This window comes from Typopeltis vanoorti, chromosome 20, assembly GCF_054136105.1.
Source record: "Typopeltis vanoorti isolate ZY-2024b chromosome 20, IOZ_Tvanoo_1.0, whole genome shotgun sequence".
Taxonomy (NCBI): Eukaryota; Metazoa; Arthropoda; class Arachnida; order Uropygi; family Thelyphonidae; genus Typopeltis; species Typopeltis vanoorti.
The window spans coordinates 98,006,848-98,032,139 of NC_143568.1; the positions used below are offsets into that span (position 1 = coordinate 98,006,848).

General features: G+C 33.3%; 1 protein-coding gene across 1 annotated transcript in view; it reads right to left on the reverse strand.

Annotated features, from left to right (window-relative positions):
• Positions 1-25,292, reverse strand: part of LOC150095699 (proline dehydrogenase 1, mitochondrial-like) — a 128,453-nt gene that overhangs the window by 66,203 nt on the left and 36,958 nt on the right. Inside the window, exons 5-6 of the mRNA XM_090409944.1 lie at positions 20,580-20,644; positions 3,948-4,135 (exon numbers count right to left, since the gene is read on the reverse strand). Coding sequence (XP_090266070.1) covers positions 3,948-4,135; positions 20,580-20,644 — 253 coding nt within the window. The remainder of the gene's footprint in view (positions 1-3,947; positions 4,136-20,579; positions 20,645-25,292) is intronic.

Here is a 25,292-nt window from a genome sequence, read left to right on the forward strand (position 1 = left end):
AAAAAAAAAAATTAAATATATTCAAAACATTTAAAGACAATTATACATTTTAATATTATATAAGAACTAGATAAGAGAACAAAATAAACTCATTACACATGGTATAATAAGTGTAATTCACTAGATAACAGATCATTACAGATTAAAGATTTTCAAACTGAGGACATATTCCTTTTTTATGGTGGAAGGATCATTCACCACTTTAGAAGAGTCATGGCTGTTGAAGCCAAGCCTTCATTTCTAAAATTATGATTTGTACAAAATAAATGCAAAATCATCTACAGCATCATAGTCTTGAAACAATAAAATGTCTCCTACTTTCATTGGATAGATGCTTTTATTAGCTTTTAAACCAGCAGTAACATGAGTAATATCTATTAGCATGAATTTCATGTCTGAGTATGTATAGCTACAATGGTTTTATTTAGCTAGTTGAGTTTTATCATTCTTAGGAAAAGAAAAGTAAATAATTGCAAAAAGATGAATAAAATAAAGAACACAATGTTATCCAACATTAGCAATTAGTAGCTGTACACCTTTTTTTTTGTTTCCCAATCAAAGTAGTCAGAATTATGGGCAAAGCAATTAAGACTATGCAAAGTACATTAAGTCTATTAATTTCATGTTTCTCCCATTAGCTGGCAGGATGAAAAGCCCTCCAGCCTCTGTATGAGACAGAATAACAACTTAAACAGATAAGATCTTATAACGGTCCACTGCATCTCTGACAGAATTCAAACCCATCTTTTTTAACAAATGAGCAAATGTTGCAAATCCTCATAACTGCACTATAAAGTCGCTACTTCTTAATGATTGAAGAGCGGGTCAGATCGTTTAAGAACAGAAATCAATGATATGATTTTAAGGAGAATTAGGAAAATTGTGATGCCATTAATAGTAAAATCATACAAAGATATTAATAATGAACCTGACATTATTAATATTCAACAATGGATAAACAAAGTTTTGTAGGTGATGTCCTTCAACAAAATGACAGACAAATAACACATATTCAAAGAGAAAGTTCTCTAGAACAGTAATGCCTAACATGCTACTTATTTTTTTTTAAACAGTTGAAATTCTCCGAATTTAGAGAAACTGTTTGTTTTCATGAATGGTGTATCATGTAGCTTTCAATAACAAAATCTCGAATTGACATCTCAAAATATATGATAAGCAATTTTCTTTAATCAAAAACTTGAATTGATCAAAGAAAAAAGAAAGTGTGTTTTTTTAAGAGATGGGAGTTGTGCTGTGAGAGAGAGCTAATCTTAGCCTGCAGGTTGGAAAAATTTACTTTTTTTTTATAGTCTGACATACCAGTTAGAAAAAGGCATAACATGCTGTAGCTTTCAATAACTAAAAGAAAGTAACTTTTTTCCAACCTGCAGGCTAAGATTAGCCCTCTCGCGCAGCAATGACCTATTTTAATTATTAAAATTTAAAAAATAGATTTTTCCTTTGTTTTAAACTGGATATAATGAACTGGAGATAAATTGCTGGCCTGGTTGGCCAATTGGTTAGTGCATCTGCTCTTCAACCAACAGACTGCAGGTTCAAATTCTGCCATGGCATGGATGTTTATAACTGTCTTTAGGTAGTAGTTGAATATTGTAGCACAGTGAGAGAAAACGCACTGCATATTGGAAGCCTAAACTGGAGTGAAAAAAGTTCCATATTCAGTCACTAGAACTGAGTTTATGGCTTATGGGGAAAAAAAAAAATTCATAAAAATGAAAAAAAAAAATCCTTAGTCCACCCGTGGTACTAATATAGTATAGATTTATAACTGTTCATGGGTGGTAAAAAAATCCTACAGCTTCATTTTTTATTTATTTACTGCTTTATTAAATAGTAAATAGAAATACATTACATAAAACAAAATTTTTTATTATGATATCATACAGCTGCTCTCTTATTTATACTAATTACAAATCTAACTTGAGATAACAGGACCATCCTTCAACCTAGGAAGAGGAGTTAAACAGGGAGACCCAATAGCCCAAGCTATTCACTTCATTGTTGAAAATGTTATTTAGAGAACTGAGCTGGGATAATTATGAATTAAACATCTTGGGCAAAAATTTAAGCAAACTTAGATTTGCTGATGACACAGCACTCTTCTCCAAAAACAGCTCAGAACTGGAAACAATGATTACAGATCTAAGTAATAAAAGTAAAGCATATGGATTAAACATAAACTGTAGCCAATCTAAACTAATGACTAACCACACAGAAATTCCAATAACTGTTGAAAATAGAATAATAAGTTACGAAGATTTTAAAGATTTCGGACAGATAACATCACTTAAAAACAGGATGGAAAAAGAAACAGATGGCAGAATCACCAATGCTTGGGCTAAGGAGCTATTGGAGTTTAAAAGAGTAGATGAAGGGAGACCTACTAATCAGCCTAAAATGCAAACTTCATAATGTGATCAAACTACCCGTTCTAACCTATGGATCGCAAACATGGTCACTAACAACTAAACAAGTGACCAAGCTAAGAACATGGCAAAGAGCAATGGAAAGAAGTATGTTAAACATCAAAAGAATAGAAAAAATATCAGCCCTAGAAATAAGACAGAAAACAAGCCACATTTTGAATAAGCTAGATAGATGGGCAAATGAATGGGGGGTGTCAGTTTAATGCAGCAAAATATAAGGTCTTGAAGTTTGGGAAACATCGATGGGACACTGCATACGCTACAGGAGGAGCTATACTGGAGGAAATAGGGGAGACAGGAGATCTGGGGTTGATGATTGATAGAAACCTGAAGTTTAGGGGACATATTGCAAAGGTGGTAAAGGTAAAACAGAGGATTGCTGCAATTATGAGAAGGACACTGACCTGCAGAGATAAGAGGGTTATCATTCCATTGTATAAGTCTCTGATCAGACCACACTTGGACTATTGTTCTCAGATTTGGTCCCCAGGATTTGAAGGGGTTAAATTAACTGTGGAAAGGGTACAAAGGCAGATAACAAAGATGGTTTCAGGACTGTACAATGATAGTTATGAGGATCGGCTGAAGGATTGTGGACTGCAGAGTTTGGTGGATAGAAGAAGGAGAGGTGATATGATTGAGACTTTTAAACTGTTGAGAAGTGGTTACAGGGTTGACAATGGGGAGTTCTTTTGCTTGGTTGAACAAGGAGTGATGACAAGAGGCCATCCTGGAAGTTACGAAAGGAAATTGTTTGCAAGAGGGTGAGGAGTGGTTTCTTTCCATGGAGAGTGGTTGAACCATGGAATGAATTGCCTGATGGAGTGGTGAGAGTGAGAATGGTCAATGAGTTTAAGGAGTGGTATGATGGACTGTGTTTCTCAGGGGGGGGAGACCTACCCTCGATGAGTCTTGATAGACTTTGTGTTTCTTAGGAAGGACCTCCCACGATGAGTCATATGACTTCATGGAGGCCTGAATAATAATAATAATAATAATAATGTCATAAGAACAGTAAAATCCCTAAAATGGAAATGGGCAGAACCCTTGATAAGAAAACAAGATGATACATGGGATAAACTCATCACTTACTAGATACCTAGAGGGAAAGAGAAGTAGAGGTACACAGAACACCAGATAGAGAGATGAACTTACTTTAACAGTAGGACCAACCTGGTCGAGAACAGCCCAAAATAAAGCCGAATGGAATAACATGGGGGAGGTCTTTGCCCAGCAGTGGGATTCTACAAGCTGACAACAAAACAAATCTTAAACAATAAATTACACGATAACTACAGTAATTAACTTTAAAGAAATATCTGTACTTTCAATTAAAGTTAATTACTGTGGTTATTGTGTAATTTATTGTTTATAGTAATGCCACAGGTACCTTTAAAGAGTAAAATAAACCTTACAATTTAATACAGCAGTATTTCATTGATAAAATAAGAATTACTAGTACTAAATATCTTATAACTTCCAGAATATTAATTCACATACCCCTTTCTGTCATAGTCCATGTTATCAAGCCATTTCCTCACTTCTTCACTGTCTGTTTTTATGTTATAGTACTCTAATTTGTTTACTATAGCAGATGGTGTTACATTTTCTACAGCCATGTGTTCAGTGGCACCAGTCACTTCTTTGAAATACTTTCTAGTACGAGCAATCACTTCAGATAGCTGCAACTGTTGAATTAAAATGCAATACATTTAATTTTATATACTACTAAAAGCAACAATAAAAATAAAAATAAATAAAAAAGAAATTGAGTCTCCATCAAAATAAAATTTCATACTGATCATATGTTAAAACTCCTTAGAATGTAAAAAAGTTCTTGCTGCAAACTAAAGAGGCAAGCCTATTTTGCCCAACAATTTTTGCATTCATCTGACAACATACATAAAATGACTGGAATAAGAGTGTTTATTTATTTTTTTTTTTTATTACTAGCCACGCGATGTAAGTTTCATAAAGATCTTCAACATTACAATTATAGAAACTTCTGAAAAGTTATAGGCAAACAATGTTTTCCTACTTGACTATAAAATAATATATATTACTTCTTTTTTAATTTTTTTTTTATGATGTTCAATGTCAACTAAAGGATTTTGTCTCTTTTTTTTTCAATTTGAATAAATGAATTTTAACAGTAAATGTTGGCCTGATTAGTGACAAATGGTTAACAACCAACAGGCTGCTGGTTCAAATCCCACCATGGGCATGGATGTTTGCGACTGCTTTTTTTTTTTTTTTTTTTTTAGGTGGGAGATCAATTTTACACTTTTTAGGGTATTGATCTTCCACTTTTTAGGTGGGAGATCAATTTCATTACCCACTAATTATGTATATTTATCTCTATATTCAAAAAGTACAGAAGATGAGGCAGGAGAAATATACAATAACTTTAGGAATTTATCGTAGATGAATCTTATTATTAAGCTGTTATTTTGAATTTTTAAAAATAAATGGCCATAAAGTTTTCAACTGATAAAGTGTTTGTTATAAATTTACAATATGTTCTTAAACATATATGCGAAGGTTCTCAATCATCTTGGGGAACAAGGGTTAAGACATATCATATATTTTTTATCCCTTAGTTCATCAGGGTTTGAAGGTGGATCATGGTGGAATACCCATTCAACATATCTCAAACAAAGGCATCATGTGATATGAGATTAGGAGAATGCAAAGGGTATGGGAATTCTGTAAACCTTCCAAAATGAGCCTCACGGGGAAGTGTTCTGATATATAGACTCTAGAACCACGTAATGCATGACAGGCTGTTCTGTCCTGTTGGAATACCTCTGCAAGAAATGGAATGTTTTTTGCATGACACATTCTATGCAAATCCTGGGTGAATGGAACCAACACAATCTTGATGTAGCATTCACTATTCAAAGTCATGATTACATCACCCTCTTCAATGAAGCAGAACCCAATTACATCATGGCTGGAAGCCGCATGCCATATGGTGACCTTCTCACAGTGAAGAGGTTTCTCTTGGACAAATTTAGGTCTTGAGAAACCAAGAATCTTGTAGGTTCATCTGTTTACATGACGGCTTAGATGGGAATGCACTTCGTTCAAGACCCAGACATTATGGAGGAAGGACACATTTTCGTAGACAAATGTGTCCTTCCTCCATACCTACAAGATTCTTGAGAAACCAAGAATCTTGTAGGTTCATCTGTTTACATGACGGCTTAGATGGGAATGCACTTCGTTCTATGCAAATCCTGGGTGAATGGAACCAACACAATCTTGATGTAGCATTCACTATTCAAAGTCATGATTACATCACCCTCTTCAATGAAGCAGAACCCAATTACATCATGGCTGGAAGCCGCATACCATGTGGTGACCTTCTCACAGTGAAGAGGTTTCTCTTGGACAAATTTAGGTCTTGAGAAACCAAGAATCTTGTAGGTTCATCTGTTTACATGACGGCTTAGATGGGAATGCACTTCGTTCAAGACCCAGACATTATGGAGGAAGGACACATTTTCGTAGACTGGCCAGCATGTGCACAGTATTCCTGCCATTCAGTGTAATTCATTGCTGTTAAACACTGACCTGCCTGAATGATGTAAGAAAAGCACCTAGCTCCTTAAGGATTCTGTGTAGTGACTGCTTCGTATCACAAGTTTTACCGCTGTTTGGCACTGAGAACACTTGCCCCAACACACACACCTGTGATTCTTATTTGTGTTACCAGTTCATGGTCTTCCTGAACACTCTTTACATTGCAGCAAGACACTCCCAGTATGTCGGAACCTCTCAATTAAGGCAATGATGACACTACTGCTTGAGGCACACTTATGGAAACTATGAACAAATTGCTCACAAACATGTTGTAAGCTTGGACTATTTGGCCTACCAACTCCATATGAACAAAAATAATGCTCAACAATAAAACGTCAACACTATTGCTACAGTTAAATGTAATGGCATAGCCTCTACACGTGTTTTTCTATTAACATGCATGTAGTTGAACAGCATATCTTGTAGTGCATATACTGAAGGGGGTGTCAAAGTTTAGTACTGTTTTTTTTGGCACCATACTATCTAGTGCAATAATTCTCCTGTATTCTATCTGATAAGATCCTGTCACTAACTTATGTCTCAATTATCTCATATCTCTTCCTCTTTAGCAGGTAACCAAGCTCTGCAGACCACAATCCCTTAAACTAGCCTGATATTCAACATTCCAGATTCAAGAGTCAGTTTTAGTTACTTATCACTGCAAGTTCTAAAGCTTTCTTATTAGGTAATTTGAAAAAAATTGTAGAGCAACCATGACTTTGCTGCACTAAAGTGTACAACAATACAGCTGTTATTGCAGTATGCTAAATCACTATAGTGTTTATTTTTATTCATCTCTGCAATCAGCTGTTCCAGTTATTTAAAAAAAAAAAAATCTGTCAGCTGCACCATTCTCTGTAAAGAGATTGTTTTATACTGAGTGTTAAGTAATTTCTTCATTCCAACTGATACAATGACAACTATTTCTTTTAGAATCTGGAAAATTATTGACTCGAGTACCAATTAAAAATATATACATTTAATGAAACTAAAACATTATATACATTTAAGTTAATTTATTTTTAACAGTATTGATGAGAACACAGACTGATAAGAAAATAATACTATTTATTAACTTATTTTCTGATATTTTGCTGGTATTATATCCAGCATCTTCAGAGCACAAAAACAGTTTGTCACAGTATGCAAAACAACAACAATCTGGTATAACAATGGAACTAGTTTAAACAATTGTTAAAAAAACAGAGAGAGAAAGCAGGTATTAATTAGGTCTTAAGATGACTAACTCCCAAATTTTGGTAAAATTTATACAGCCATACCTGTTGAGGTTAGGAGTATGTTTCAAAGCTTCTGTTGATTCCCAAAACAATCTCTCCGACTTATCTTGTTTTTGGAGCCAACAGAAGCCTTGAAACATACTCCAAACCTTAACAAGTATGGCTATATAAATTTACCAAAAAATTAGGGAGACAATCATCTTAAGGCCTAATTAATACCTACTTTTTCTCTCTGTCTTCCCCCCCCCCCCAACATAGATGGCATCTAATTAGGACTTGAGTCTTTGTGTTGTCCATTGCAGTTGTTTAAACTAGTCCCACTGTTATATAAGATTGTCGTTGCTTTGCATATATTTTGTGCTCTGAAGATGCTAGATATAATACCAGCGAAATATCAGCAAATAAGTTAATAAATAGTATTATTTTCTTATAAGTCTGTGTGTTCTCATCAATACCGTTAAAAATAAATTAACACGTATGGCGAACACAAGGCTTTCCACACGTTTGTTTATATATATTTAATTATATAAATAAGTACAAGATTAATTTGATCCAAGGCTTTCAAAATAAGTCTACAATTCACAGATTTTCTTATCCAAAAAATTTAAAATTATTCATTCTCTAATTCTATTTCATTTTATTACTGGACTGTTTAACATATACTTAATCACATCTACCATACTAAACACCTTGTTTTCACAACAACAACAAAATGTTCAGAGTCAGTTTCTTTGTTAGGCCCTTTCTGAAAATATAAAATTTACTTCCTTTTTTCCATGGAATTCTTTTTTTTTTTTTTTTTTTTTTTTTTATCTTCCTTATGAAGCGTACAATATTATTCCTCCTGTCTCACTGAAGTATAAATATTCTTACCTCTTGCAGTTCAGTTTAACAAATAAATTGCCAATTTTTGTACCAGAGAAAGACGTTTCTTCTACTACTTCACATAAACAACATATTTAAGTAGAGCTCATCGTGTTAAGTCACTTGACAGTTTCAGATTGTGCTAATTCCATCGCTTTTTCCAGTAGAATAACAAATATCTGGAACCTTAAGACAGAAGACGAAACTTTTCATTCAGCATTTTCTCGAACATTGAATTAGAATGTCAACTCCAATATTTTCTTTTATTTACTAAACACTTGTTGACAGTCTCAACTTCAAGTTTAAAGACTCACAGGTGCTACGATTCCTTTTCGGAATCATCCATTAATATTCTCCCAACTGTCATGTTTTCTTAAAAAACTTCCTAAGAATAAAATTCTCTGGTTGCTGTTCTCAAATTTACATTCTCTCTCTCTCTCACTTGTTTTCCTTGTTACTGTTGTGCTGAATGCTCTCTCTGTCAGCTGCCAATCACCCATCAATCTCCTCAGCGAGTATGCACACTTCATGTAAATGGCAAGAAGTTACATGGTTATGGCTGATACATTGTCTTCGTTAGTGTAAAGGGAATGTCTTTACAAACACAACAAATATCTCAACACTTAACAATTTTAAATTACAATAAAGAAGACTAAAATTATTACAAACTATTAGAATCTAGTAAGTACATCAATTTTCAAATGCTTTACATTTCATTTTGACACTAATAATATCAATAACAGACAAATTGGAAGTGGTGATCATATGCGTTATGAAAAACACTAATAATGTACTAACTGAGAAACAAGTGTAAAAAGATTCATAATTTTAAATCATGATTATTTTTACAGCGGTACTGATCTTTAGTATATTTGGAATGTTCGTAATGCAGTAGAGAACTATACTACTGTTATAAACTATACTTCTGTTACAGAACTATACTACTGTCACAATCCTGATGTTAAAAACTACAGAGAAACCCATCCTATGAAAGGTATTGCTGTATATTCAAATTTGAACATCTGTTTAAGTAGAGTTTGGAAGTATACTACTAACACTAACTAATCTTATCCAAGATGGAATTTCTATACAATTTGGAAAGCTATATAATTACACATATACATGTAATATTGTTACACCTGATATCTTAGGAATATAGTATTCTCAGCTATCATGGTGTAACATGAAGAATAAATATCATTAAATAAAACCAAAAAATGAATTGTTTAATGGAAAATTTCTTGCATTCAGTAAAATGTATAAAACGTAAGGGTTGTTGTTAAAGTAGCTGATAAAGGAAGGAATGTATTAGTATTGTAATATGACTTAAAATAAGGAATTCTAACTAAATAAGTAGCTAACAAAGGAAAGTATAGATTAATATTGTAATACGATTAAAAATGAGAGTTAAGTAAATAAGTAGAAAGGGGCGAGTCATAAAATACGTTATGTGAGAGATTAAGTTATTAAGTAGAATTCATAGAAAAAGTTTGAAAGGGGATTAAGTCAGGCTAGCACAAGAAAAGCAAAGCTATCGCTTAGGGCCGATCCCCGGATTGAAACATTGAGAACGGGCTTGCCGATCAAATGACGTTTGGCGAGAAAACGCCACCCTAATTGGTCGATGATTAAAAAACAAGTAGGAGGAGGAGAAAGGAAGTAAGAAAAGGTGCCGTTAGGGAAGCAGCTATAAAAGGGTTGGTAACCCCACAGAAAAGAGAAAAAAACCTTTTGGATAGTCGCTTTTGGCCTTGGAGTTTGGTTTTGGTTCCGGTGGAGTTCACGGGGTTTTCCTGAGTGGCAACAGGGGGTGATATCTCCTCGTCACAACACGGAAACGAAAGTGAGCGGGATTTCGAATCCTGTTTTCCCGAGTAGGAAGCAAAGGAAAAATTGCCATAGAGTCCTAGAGAAGGAGGGATCTTCTTCGTTTCGACGCTAGTGATAACTACGCAAAGCAGAAAGCTGTAAAGAGATCGATGTCCTCGTTGCTAATAGTAGAGCAAATATACGAGTGTTAAAGTATTCCAGAGTTACGAGAAGTTATACCAGAGGTTTGTTTGGAAAGGGATAAAGGCCCGTAGGAAAAGCTCAAGAAAGGTACTGTAAATCATAACCTATGTTAGCTAGAAATTTGTCTGTGAAAAGTATCGTGATTCCAATACAGAACTGTTGAAGTCATACTAGGACTTTAGTATATGATAGAATGTGTTATGTGTAGATTGACTAGTGTTAAAGGTTTGTGAATGATTAAGAGTCCTATGGTATTTTTGCATGTCTTATTATATTGCACAAGATATTTAAATGACATAATTGTGTGTTAGTGCAAATAATGGTATAACGGAATAGTGTGAATTAAGTAATTATGTATCCTAAGAATTGAATGCCTAATGTAATGTATAAAATAATTGAAATGTCACAAGTATGTGTTAGCAGTGAATAATTTGTTAATCTACTTCAGTATGAATAATCAGATAGTGTGAATTGATCTAATTTGTTCACATCAGGTGAATTTATGAATTAATGTGCATGGTGGCATAATCACAAATAGCCATGTTGCTTGTAATAATTTAATGTTAGTCTATAATATTTTAGTTTAGTATTTGAATTGTAACATGTTTAGAAACTTAATAAACCTTTTGTTCAGTGATAAAAGAGTTGTCTGATGTTGCTAATCCAATGCACCGCTTAAAATCATCGTACCTAATCACGCGGGAAAATTTAATGTTGAGGAAAGAGATTAAGAGTCACGACTGCAATAATATTTAAATACTAAAAGATATATTCGAGATTGACTTTCTTCCTATTTATGACAACATAAATGGTGCAGTTGATAACCACTTGAAAATATTGTACTTAGTCACACAGAAAATTTAAGTTGAGAATCGAGTTAAGTGTCACGACTGCAATAGTTACACTTTCAGATATATTCGAGTTCTTTCTCCTTGTTTATGTATGTAATATCCTGAACTAAATATCCCAAAAGGCGCAGTATAAATACAAATATTAGGGGTACTACAGGGAGCAATAACTTAGATATTGGTATAAGTTTTGGTAAAATCTCAGGCATAGAAGTTAGAAGAATATAGATAAAAGGAATTTGTAAGATTAGAGTAGAAATCATAAATTGGGACACAACAATATACATTAATAATCAAAGGAAGCCACATACTACACACACCATCTGTCAGATTCGTTCTTGAATTCATTCAAGCTACTTGTACACACAACATTCAAAAGTAAGGCAATCCAATCACACACACACACAACTCTGTAGCAGAAAAATATAGATCTCACCCATTTCTTGATGGCATCCATTCTCAGCTACCAAGAATGTCCTCTAGTCCTTCCATCAACTGAAATCCTATATGACACTTTCAGAATTGTGTAAGTCTCAATCATATCACCCCTCTTTCTCCTGTTTGTTAGTGTCTGCAGTCTACAAATTCTTAATCTGTATTCATAATCAGTATGACACAATCCTGATATCATTTTTCACAATTTTGTACCCTCTTCACTATATCAGAATCACCATGGAAACAAGGAGACCAAACCTGCATCCAAGAGTTCAAGCAAGGTCTTATCGTGGTCCTATATAGAGGCAAATGACATCCTTATCTTTATATATCAAAGTTTGCTACAGCATTGCAATTATCCTCTGAGTTGTATTTGCAATCTTTGTTATATGGCCCTTGGTATAAGTTTTGGTAAACTTATACCAACTTGAACTTCGAACTTCTTATCTACCAAAACTCGAAATCCCTAGTCTGATCAGTTTCTTCTAATATAATCCCACCAATATAATGTGAATCGAATATCTAATCTGACCGAAATGCATGACTTTACATTTACTAATATTGAACTGACAGCGATTATCTAATGCCCACAATTCCAGCCTATTCAAATCATTCCAAGTGTCCGTGCTGTTAGCCTAGTGGCTCTGCGCTTCACAACCATATGCCTGGGGAAGGAGTGTCCTAGGTTCGATTTCCATCAACAACATGAAGAGCTCAAGGATCTTCCTCAACCACAGCCAAGTTAGATGGTCTTGGGCATGGACAGTAGGTTTTTTTCTGCCAGTTTATCTGGTGCTTTTCATCCTGCAAGCAGGCAAACCAGTCCGAGGACACACACGGATTACAGTCAGGAATACTGACCCAACCATAGGTCTGATTCGTCAGCCTATGCCGGTTCCGGAGCCCGGATAAAATTTGGGGAGACTAGATGGTACCGTGAACTCCCATAAAAAGGGGGAATGCTGTATCATCACACGGAATTTATTCATTTATTTATTCTGCAAGTGTTGCATATAAGCTGCATTCTGGATTACCTTGCTTATCTTTGCATCATCAGCAAATAGCTATATATCACCTGTCAAATCCCTCCCAATGTCATTAATGTAGAGACTGAATAACAGTGGACCGACACTGTTTTTTTTATTATTATTATTATTATTTTTTTTTTTATTAATCTTTGTACTGGTTATGGGCAGTACTGCCCTTACATCACGTCCAAACATTTCGTCCAGACTTGATATAGGCCTAAGCCTTTACAAGTGTTTTACCCTATGCCTGTTCGAGTTATCATTGTAGTCATTCTCTGGTGGCAACGCCATGCCACCAGTGTGCCCTGTAGGGCCCTCAAGGAAAGAACTTTTATATCCTTTTGCATAAGCCCAAGCTGTTTTAAGTCCTTATAACTATCTGCACTCCATACGCCATGTAAAGAGATGGGGGCGCTGGTAAACCTCTGAGTTGCCCCATGCTCCTCCCGTATCTTACTAACCCATATCTTACTAATAATAAAGTAAATTATTATAAAAATAGATCCGAGTTATTTTTATAATAATTTACTTTATTATTATGGCTATAGGCTAGTGGGTGCCCTGTTCCCACCACCTGGGCATCAACTACCCAAACGTCACCATCTCTTTTAATCACTAAGTCTGGCATACGCAAACCCACGGAGGTCCTATAATGTGGTTCCAAGGAGTTCCTGCAAGCCTATCTTTGTAGAGGTTACGAGAATATTGAAGACTCTCATCCCCCATATACCACTTTTTGATATCAGTCAGTCATCCTCTTATCCACGCTAATATTTTATAATCCAAACTTATATTCTCCAATTTATGCAATAGTCTTCCATACTGTATTCTATCAAAAACTTTAGCAAAATCCAAAAGTATCATGGTTTATCCATTCCCCTTGTCTAACTAAACTGTAATATTATTATAGAATGTGAGCAAGAAAAACATGACCTTCCCTTAGTAAGCCTGTGCTGTTCATTGCAAAGTACAGATTCTCTGTCAATGTTTCTGAATGCGAACCCTAACCAACTTTTCCAAAATCTTCACCACACTCCAAAGATACTAACAGGTTGACAATTCGATACATCATTCTTTGCACCAATTTGTGTAATTGGATTACTGTACATTCTTTCTACTCCTGTGGAATTTTCCTCTGTTCTAAAACTCAAATTATATAGCCTAATCAAAAGAATAGCCAGTTCAAATAGCTATTCAAATAGCCAGTTCAAAGTGTTCATTCTTTTGAAGAATGAACACTCTTCTAGCATCTATGCTGATATCCCATAAGTCCCTATTGCTGAATTCTTATTCAGTTTGTGCAACAGCTCTAATACGTCTCTTGATACGCCTGAGTTTCTTCATTCAGTGAAGAGGTAGCAGTGAGCGCAACGTTATATACTAGGTGGATAGCTTTTAGCAAAATGGGCATTCATTTGTTGAATAACCTCTTCTCCCTCTGTCACCCTCGCACCATCTGCATTCACCAGAGTTGTTCTTTCAAATTCATTCTTTCTTTTACTTGCAGCATAATGACAGAATTCTTTGGGATTGTCTTTAGCCTGCAGAGCCAGTTTTTCATACTCAGACTTAGATTTCTGTACAACATATGGGAAAGAGTAGAAAGATTTCACAGGAGAACATTCTTTCTACTCCTGCGAAATCTTTCTACTGTTCTGACCTGCTGCTTATAATTTTCATAATGGACATCATCTTTATGCATACAGTATTCCCTCCACATCTTCCTTTTCTTATGAATCTCTTGCTTGATAAGATTATACATCCATTTCACTCCTACTCTATTCTTTGAACTCTAGGAATATATTCTGATATTAAATCATTTAAATATTCTTTAAACGCTGTTCATGCACTGTCGATATCCTTCCCATCCAACAACTGATAGGATAGCACAGAATTCCAGCATACACCTCACTTGGTCATAATTTCTGGTTTTGTAGTTCATCGTGTACCCTTTTCCTAATGGAATATTCATAAACTTAGCCACTTCCCAAGTGAGCACTGCATGGTCACTGTCATGGAGGCAAAATAGCCTTGGCTTTAAATGAAATTCCCTCTGACACTATAATCAAATGTAATACTTTTTGACCTTGAGTTCCTCCTGTCACATGTGAATGAGGAATTTGTCTCGCAACAGCTCAATAAATTCAGTTTCATTCTTCTCATGAGATTTTACTGCTGGTAATCCATGTTCAGATAATTAAAGTCCCCTATTATGATTACTTTTTTCGCAGCCATAGTCTTTATTTAGTGATGCATTTCTTAATCACTAGCAACTGATTCAATAGGTCTGTAAGAACACCCCACGATGTATTTGATCTTGTTAACCTCTAACTCACATTAGATGGCTTCAAACTCACTAATGTTACAGTCATAGTATCACGCTCGATACCAATGGTATGTCTGCTTTTGATAGCCAGTCTTACTAGTGCATATAATCTGAAGTACCAACGTACTGACCAAAGCAACAAACTCTACCACTCTGTTCCTGATACTTCTAACATTTCTACATACATAATAATCTGCCTGCATGTTTTTTGCATAATCTTGTCTGTAGTTTGTGTGACAGTTGGAAAGCTTGCAGATCTCTGTTCTTATCTAGTCTCTTATTTTGAGCATTCTTATTGCACTTATGTATATTATGCATATATTTGCTAACTTAATTGCTGAGTGCATAGTATATTTGTTCTCCAACCAACAAGCCACAAGTTAGGTTCCTACTGTAGAATGGATGTAAAAATGTCTAAGTGGTAGACAATTTATTTCCCAATGTAGATCATCACTCTACTTAGTGCAGATCTGAAATGACTTGGAAATGGTTAATTTTTATTTTGTCTCCAGAGCATGGTTTCTTATATTATCTAACCTTTAGCCATTCCATCCTGCTACTATAAATATGCTATAAGTTCTATCTATTTTAAGATAGAGATTATCATAAAAAAGTGTGTGCATGTGGTTATCAGCCTGTTTCATCCCATTGCTGGGTAAAGACCTCTTGAGTTTTCTCTCCTCAATTTTCTTTCAGGCATTTCCTACTATTCTGATCTTGTTTCTACACCTTTTTCTGTTTTTATTCCCCACTATATGGTTCTGTATATAACAACAATTTTTGTAATCTATTTACTGTTTTTTTTTGTTGTTGTTGTCGTCATCCAGGGTGGTATATTACATGGAAAATCAAGACAATCCATCAGCTTTTTTTTTCCCCTCTGAGTAAGCAAGCAAATCCTGCTTTAGTGAAATTTTCTGAGAAGAATGATGTAATTAGCAAAGTGCCAACTCTGGTTAGCTTCTATGCTATGAAAGAGATACCCCTCTTTGTCTCAAGTTTTCTGAATACATATTGAAGTACAGCCATAACAGGTCTAGGACTATAGTCACTTTCTTGAAGTCTTTCACTGAGAAGTAATTTTTCTTTCTTTTTTTTTTTTTTTGCACACAAGCAGCAGTGTTTGATGGATTAGTCAAATGCTGCTTTATTACAGTTAAAAGCAATATATATATACATATATATACACATGCACACACACACAAAGAATTACTGTATTCATATCTTTTTACAACATGATTTACTACATGCATGTAATTATAGTAGAAAAAATTTTCTATGTTGACACTTATGGGATTTGGTTAGGACGTTTTTGCTAATTTGTTACAGCAAGAGGCAACTGTACCTGCTAACCAAAGGCCTTCCTCAGTAGCTCAGATAATAAAAACTGCTTTTTTTTTTTTTTTTTTTTTTTTGTATAGGGTAAGGCTGGATGTTTGCAAAAACCTACTCTAGACAAGCTTATTGGTTTTATAAGACTTGTTCTCTTAAGTACATACCAAGTTTATTTGCTTTTCAATTATCCTGTATTATTCAATGCATTTATGAAAAATCAATTTCATTTTAAAATTAATAATTAATCAATTCTCTTTTTTCATCCATGCCTTTATCATAAAGAATTACATCAATCAGATTATAATAAGCTTATATGATCTCAATGTGGTGGATACTCTCTTAACAAATGCTATCCCATTAAATTTAAACATTTGATTAAGAATGTTAAGAATTCCTTATACATCAAACAAAATTATGTGAAATAACAATAATTATATACATATGAAAATGAATGATTACTGCAAGAATATGACTATTTATTGGATTGAAGACCAAGCTAAACATGTTTGACAAGCAATAATGCAATAGTATTTTGGAATGATTGCAATTAGCTTAGAAAATTTCAGCTGGGGTGATGAACACAATGGTAGACTATAAAGTATCCAAGAGAAAGCCATAAATAGGATCAAAGTTAAAAATTGCTAAAATGAAACTTTCAGAAATTAGAGCATCTGAAGCAATATAATACTAAAGATGCTCTAATTTTTGATTTGTGTTTATGAAGTCTTTGAAGAATCGCTTGAGCCCTTATAATAGGGCAACTCAAATTTAGATGAGGATATGTAAATATTACTTTCTTAGTCTACTCACAAAATAAAAATATGATATTAATGATAAGGGGAGGAGAAGAAAATAAATTCACAAGAAAAACAGAGTAATCTTAACTTCTATTTGCAAGTCAGTAGTAGCAAATACACTCAATTATTAATTGCATAATTATAAAATTGGTTCAGTATTATCCCATGGAAAATATTTTATTTCCAACAATAAACCAAAGTTGAAATTCTTGGTATACAATATACAAAAGCAAATTTCAATCCAATGGCATCTCATGTATATAAGCACACACATACTGTTCTTTATATAATAATTATTCTAATTCCGTGCTATAAATTGCAAATACATAACAAATGTATAGTATATATCCTTTATTATTCACTAACTAACAAACAAATGTCAATTTCATTACTGATGATAAATAAGTAATACTATATTAATTATTAATGTAGTTCAAGGTAACAATTTGTTTTTTTAATAATATGTTTAAAAATGTCGTACTGAGGTAAGGCTACCTGTTAACATAGGAAAAATTCCCAGGTTTACAATCTTCATGAGATTAATCTTCAATAATAATGACATATCCGTTATAGAATTTTCTTAAAATCTATACAGAATGCAGAGCAAACTATAAATAACAATGGCCCGATACTGGCCAATAGGCTGAATCTAGTCCATAAAAAATCAAATCGATATCTTTTCAAAAAGGTCATTTTCTATGTTTTTTGTATTCAAAATGTTGTGCTTTAAACAGTTTCCTTATGAAAAGACATGCTTCGAATGCAACATTTACTTTTAAATTACCCCCTTCCCAAGTATGATGTCTCACTTTGCTATTTAGTATATCTATAATCTTATATAAGAATCCCTCATCATTTAAATGAAAGAAAAGTGGAACTAAAATACAAATTATTTGGCCATCACCAAGTTAGAATCATTTATAACAAGAAAAGGATGCAACACATTTACTAGGTGCAATTATAAACATTGCTGCAACCACAAAAACTATTAAGCCCAATTTCTACAAAATTTCAGTAAGAGAAGAATGAAAGAACTTTCATCCTATTTTCTTTTAGGATATAAATGTCTGCTTCTATGACAATGGATTAAGAGATTCTAGGAATATCAAATGGATTACCTTTACATTTTGCCTTTTAAATTTCAAAGTACAGACTGTCCCCCGCAGTGGCGTAGCTAGAGCTGTTGCCGCCCAGAGCAGTCCCTGAGGTTTTCCGCCCCCTCTCAATGCATGCCAAAAATACTACAAAAATCAAAACTATGTATAGGGAAATAAATTAAAACACTGTTTATTTTTGGAAAAAAAAAAAAAATTAGCTAACGTCTTTTTTATTCCCGTATATAGGGAGTAGGCAAGGCCGTTTAGCCCTATCTAACTTTTGGAGACTGAGTGGGCAGTTTAATCTCCACTGGTATCCAATCAGAGATAGCTGACCCAAGGCTATCACTAATTAAGCGGCACACGGTGAAGAGAGACAGCTCAACAAGTGCTGCCATCTCGTGGGACCTAACCCAAACACTCGTATTTAATGTCTGAAATAACGTGGGTTTTACGGTCAATTCTTGAGTTTACAGGACAAAAACCAAAGTTTCTGGGAGGAAAAAACCTACTTGTCCGTGCCAGGGATCGACTAACTCAGGAACTTATTTTCCCACGTCTAAACACACCCCCACGTTCCTCCCCCCCACTGCTTGTAAACAACCTCCAGCAAGATCATGGAAGTGGAAGACATCATAGAATCAATAAAGGTATGTACCAAAAATTTTTTCCACCTCTTCTATTCTACCTTAATTGCCTTCTATACTTACCAATAATGCCCTAAATATATATATACCCCTTGAGTACTGATAGCCAATGTATTTAAATAAGCGTCACTCCTAAACAAAAACAGGCTATAATAGCCGAATTTATAATAATAGTTTTAAGAGGAGTCATATGGAGTTTTTTCCCCAGAGTCTATACTTAATATTATTTCTATTATAAATTTCTGGTATCACATATCCAATAATAACAAATTGAAACATAAGATTTCACTAAGGAATAAACATCACTCCAAAACTGAATGTTATAAAATTCTAAGGGAAAAAGTTTGCCTATTGCAATCATTAATGTTCATCTGTTATAACAAACATATTAAAACAGTATTTATAGCCTTGATAGTTTAATGAAATAGTAAAGAGAGCATTGAACATAGTAAATAAAAAAATAGCAAAGAAAAATTTTGACATGGTAATAATGTCATGACTTGGAATGACTTTTAATGGGATTATATTAATCCCATCAATGTAAAAAGATAACCAATTATCATTTCTGGACTTAAGAAGCTTCCGAATGGTGGTATCAACCTCTCAGTTTACTGCAAACCTACCAATACAGGACATTATTTCCATTTCACTTCCTGCAACCACATTTCTCAGAAACTTAGTATTGTACACATGTTGAAGAACCTCTCCTTACAACAGATCAACAAGACCTCCAGGAAGAACTATCCCTGGCATCCACCAACCTTACCATTAATGGATTTCTTTGAAGACTCGTCCACAAGATACTTTTCTCTGAACCCCGACAAAGACAACAAGATGATATATACGTTATATTTTTACCATTGTCATTCCATACTTAGGGACAGTTTCCAATAAGATTGCTAGACTCCTTAGACCACATAAAATAAGAGTGGCCTTTAAACCTACAGAAACAATTAGACAATTCTTAAGATCTCCAAAAGATAGCCATCCTTTCTCCAAATATGCTGGAGTTTATAACATACCCTGCCCGTGCAGCTTGAATTACATCGGCCAAACTTCAAGGAGACTTGAAATTAGGCAAAAAGAACACATAGGTGACGTCAATAATAACAGAGAAGAAAAATCTGGGTTAGCTTTTCATTTCTCAAGAACGAACCATACCATAAAATGGGATAGAAGCACAATTCCTTACATGGAGGACTTCCGCTCCTGAATTTTTAAGGAGGCCACAACAGTTGCCCGCTGTATACAAAACCTTAACAGGAACCAAGGACTAATCTTGCCCATGATCTGGAAGACCCTTATTAGATCCCTCAACTCACCAGAACTGAATTATAGTGCCAACTATAGAACATTCCTAAATAACAACAAGTGATATCATGCACACCCTATGCATGTATTGTATGCACTCTGTTCTTTGTTTAATATAATTGGAATCGGTTGATTATAGTTTGTAATCAACCGAAAAATTGTAATTTGATTATAGTTTTTTATTTTTTTAGTGCCTTACATCAGTTATGTACCCTGAAGATGCCAACAGCATTAGTTGGTGAAACAGTTGGTATAACATAGTTGTTTATTATATGCACTTGATCAATATAATCCCATTAAAAGTCATTCCAGAGCTTTTTGGTCAAGAAAATTAAATGTTTTGTAACATGTTATGACTTTGTTAAAAGTATCTCAATTTGCTGAGAAAAATGTATTTTTTCTATTAGTAATCAGAATAGCAAGAGCAAGATATTCATTATAAATGCAGTATAAATTTCAAAAAAACATTTTAAAGTTTTGAATCTCAACATTGATGCACTTCTTTTAAATAAATAATACAAATTTAAATAATTAAATGACTTCTCATATGCAAATTAAATCAATGCAAAATTGCTCATTATAAGAAAATATAAAGCAGTTATACCTACAAGAAGCTGTGGTCTTCCTAATGCAGTCATTTTAATAGCAGCAAACCCTGTTGATTTAGTAGCTCCTTTAAATAAAGGGGAGGAAAGAAAAACTAGGAATCATCACTGTGAGCTAAAATGTCAAATCTCATTTCATAGGGCTTGAAATAAAATGTTTCAGAATATTTGAAATAGCTTTAAAGAGGACACTTTAATGTAGATAATTTATTAATGTATAACAGTAATGAATAAGTATTTTTGAATGGATGGCCATTTTGAATATCAGCACCAGAAAAGTTTCATATATGAAACTTTTGCTGAAAATACATAAGATCAGTTAATAATTAAAGATATTGTTTCTTAAGCCAGTGTACAGATGAAAATAGTTCAAAATTTTAAAGAACTTAGCATAGTTTTGTTATGCAAATAAAATACTCATTAAAAACAGAAAATAATGTAATCTAAAGTATATTCATGCTTCAAAAGGGAAAGTAACTAAAATTATGATTTAAGGACCTGAAATGGTACAAAATATTTAAAAAATGCCATGTAAAATACAGCTAGCATGAAAAAATATTTTATTCCCAGATATAATGAAAAACAAAGGTTAAGTACATTTCTGTTCTTATCTCAAAGGTTTTGTGCATACCAATAAAATGTTGTAGATATTCATTCAAATGTCTAAAACATTTTATAGTTTTTAGATAACATCTAAAAACTATAAAATTTTTGAATATACTGATATCATGATATCAGTATATTCAAAATTTTCTCCAAATACCAACCAAGTAGAAAGTCCGAATTTCCCTCACCTCAATATTGGCTACCACCCATTCACTGTTCAACTATCCAAATTTTCACTGTTCATAATCTATCAGTAGTAGTAAATAATGAAGTCAAGGGTGACCATTTCTCAGGTTATAACAGTCTGCTTTCACTATAGCAAACAATATTATAACAAGTTCTGTATGGTTGCTATAACAATAACAACTACCAAGATATCACAACCAAAACTTCATAGGATAATGCTGCTATCCAGGAAATTCATTACAGTAAACCTTCCAGCAACAATTCCTGTATCCCTAAGGTTTCCTATAGTGAGAGTTGGTGAATATGATTACTAAGTTATCAAGTGATTATGAAAAAAAAATTATGTTGAAAATGCAATCTTTCTTCATATTATTAACCTCCCAACCGGCCAGTGTGGATGAAATATCCAACACTCCGTAGCTTTTTTCATGGATCAAAACTTCGTCGGCATTCTACCTTTTATCATGCCATTACCTTCCTCCGCCGTTAATCTCGTTACGGCTATTCTATAGCATTAGTGGATTAACTGTTGCTGAGTGACCTTTGTGTCCCCTCCTCCTGTCTTTACGTCTATTGTGTTGCTTAGAATTTCATTTACTGTCCTAAGTTATTTGACCTTTCTTGCCTCTAAAATGATTTATTGTCTCTCTTCCCAAAAACTGAAACCAATTTCACATATGCGAAAAAAAAATCAATCCTGAAATGCCCACTGATCAGCTTTTGCAATGAATCTATTTAGTGATAGTGAATTTGGTGTATTTTATTCTACAAATCAGTGCACCGGAAGAGATGCACTGATTGTTCTTTCACTTTACGTATAATAATTGAATAATTTTTTTTCGAATTTTAAAATTTTCAAATGTTTGCTTTGAAAATATTATGTCAAATATTTATATTTTTAAATAATATTTATTGAAATAAATATGTCCTTTTTCTTTCGTTTCTAGCAAAATAGCATTATATGGATCATCACATTTCAGATTTAGAAACGATTTTTTGTTATTCATAAGACAAAATTAAAAAAAATGTTAAAATGCTAAATTGCCTTACTCGGTTTCCGATTGTGTCTTTTTGGTATCAAAAATTTATATCCAATGATATTTTAGCAGTGATTCTTCCCCTTCGTCATTTATTTATTTATTTGTATTATGCATATTACGATAATATCTAGTGCATAACCTCATAGATATGTTGAAAATATAATGTGAAAAATATCATATACGGAATGATTCAACATTTTTGCTCATTTTGAAGATTTTCTAATGCTTCCCCCCCTTCCTTATTCTCTCCTGGAACTGAATTGCATAACTACTCTAAATTTCTATACAGGTTTGAAAGCTTTTCTAGGCAGCATTCAAAATCAATTACTTAATTTTACCATTTTGACAAAAGATATACGGCAATCAGATTGTATCGTGAAGCTTCTGAATCTGTTCTATTTATTTGCAATCTAAAACCAGCTGTTCTACTGCCCGCTGAAATTATGTGAAATTTTAGAAATAATATGCTATATTTTCACCATGCAAAATTGTTTATATGCATACCACACAAAAGAAAGTTCAAAGTTCTGTTAATATTATTTGTGTTTGTTTTTCTTTTAAAAAAATCTAAATATTACTTCTTCTGCTGCTGGAAGCTATTTCTGAAATAATCTACGTCTTATAAATACTGGTAATTCTACAAATCAGTGCACCGGAAGAGTTGCACTGATTGATCTTTCACTTTACGTATAATAATTGAATAATTTTTTTTTGAATTTCAGAATTTTCAAATGTTTGCTTTGAAAATATTATGTCAAATATTTATATTTTTAAACAATATTTATTGAAATAAATATGTCCTTTTTCTTTCGTTTCTAGCGAAATAGCATTATATGGATCATCACATTTCAGTTTTAGAAACGATTTTTTGTTATTCATAAAGACAAAATAAAAAAAAATGTTAAAATGCTACATTGCATTACTGTGTTTCCGATTGTGTCTTTTTGGTATCAAAAATTTATATCCAATGATATTTTAGCAGTGATTCTTCGCCTTTGTCATTTATTTATTTGTATTATGCATATTACGATAATATCTAGTGCACATCCTCATAGATATGTTGAAAATATAATGGGAAAAATATCATATATGGAATGATTCAAAATTCTTTTTCATTTTGAAGATTTTCTAATGCTTCCCCCACTCCTTATCCTCTCCTAGAACTCACAGGTTTGAAAGCTTTTCTAGACAGCATTCAAAATCAATTACTTCATTTTACCATTTTTACAAAAGATATACGGCAATCAGATTGTATTGTGAAACTTCTAATTCTGTTCTATTTATTTGCAATCGAAAACCAGCTGTTCTACTGCCCGCTGAAATTATGTGAAATTTTAGAAATAATATGCTATATTTTCACCATGCAAAATTGTTTATATGCATACCACACAAAAGAAAGTTCAGTAGTATTATTTTTGTTTATTTTTCTTTAAAAAAATCTAAATATTACTTCTGCAGCTGGAAGCTATTTCTGAAATAATCTACGTCTTCTAAGTACTTGGTAATATCCTCTTAGCTGGAGGAAACGTTGAAGGCTTATTACTCTCAGTGCTATTGAGAAGAAAGGGGAGAACACTAAAGTGCCCCAGGCTGTAGTGCAGAATATGTCAAGAATGTCTTGTTTCCTTTTCGATTGTTGATTACCTATATTCTAACAGAAATACTGATATTTCGTTTACATGCTTATACATTATTTATGCCAAAATAATTGCTTAATTTATAATGATCAGTTTCACTTTTATTATCAAAAATTAGAAATTAAATCATACAATTATCTTGAAAAAGAGGATTTGAATTATTTTCAAAGAAAAGGTGCATATGCGTTTCATAATCTTCTTTTTTTTGGGGGGAGGGGATTTAGACCTAAGCAATCTGCGGATATTTCAGATAATTTATTTCATAAATCGTTCGCAAGACAGCTGTTACAAACGTAAATCACTTGGGGAACATACCCATTCATTTTAGTGTAAAATAGTAGCAAAGGTTCAGTTACTTTAGATATCTAATCTAGAAGAAAATGTTATGTCTGCTGAGATTAGAATCATACGTGAATAATTTTTCTGACATGATTTCTCTATTCGTAATAATGTAACCAATTTCCAGATTTTTTTCCCTCCTGCAGACTTCATGTTATATGCAGTGATTTCTTCTTTGAACTATAAGAAAAAAAAATCAGATAACAGGAGAAAAATATGCAGTATTTTCTTTTCCACTGGCTGAATTTACAATGTTCTTTCTTTGTGTTTTGAAGAGAAACTGCAAATGACTTTTTTCTTACTATTTTTGCCATTATAACATCTCATATAATTATAAGAGTGACATTTTACCGTTTTTCTCCCACACGAGAAACAGAAATAAGGTGGTAATAATAGTGTTGATTCTGCCAAACTTCATTGTAGCAGAAATTTTTATTACAAAACTTTGTAATATATATATATCTCCGAAACAAGAAATTTGGAACCCATATCACATCAATGTTGAGTGTTGGCAAGGTGAAAATGTTCCCGTTATTATTTATATATTTCATTTATTAACTAGGGGGCTATGCCCAACCCCCCGTGTTCCGGTATGGTAGACCAGTTCTCCTTCAATTGTGATAACTCGAAAGGGGGTTCAGCCACTGAATTCTGATGACTCGAATTTTGAAGACTCGACACTCAGGGTAGCCCCTGAGTTTCAAAACGTTTCGATAAACATGACATAAAAAAGCTTATCATTTTATATATATATAGGGTAGATTTTATTTCATTATTTTTTTGATGAAATACTTTACCTGGAATACTCTTTCCAGTTTCTCTGTGTCAAAAAAGAACTGAAAAATTAGCCTTCAAGATGAAAAAGAAACAGTGCATTCGGGTATCCCTCTATCAATATTTGTAGTCCT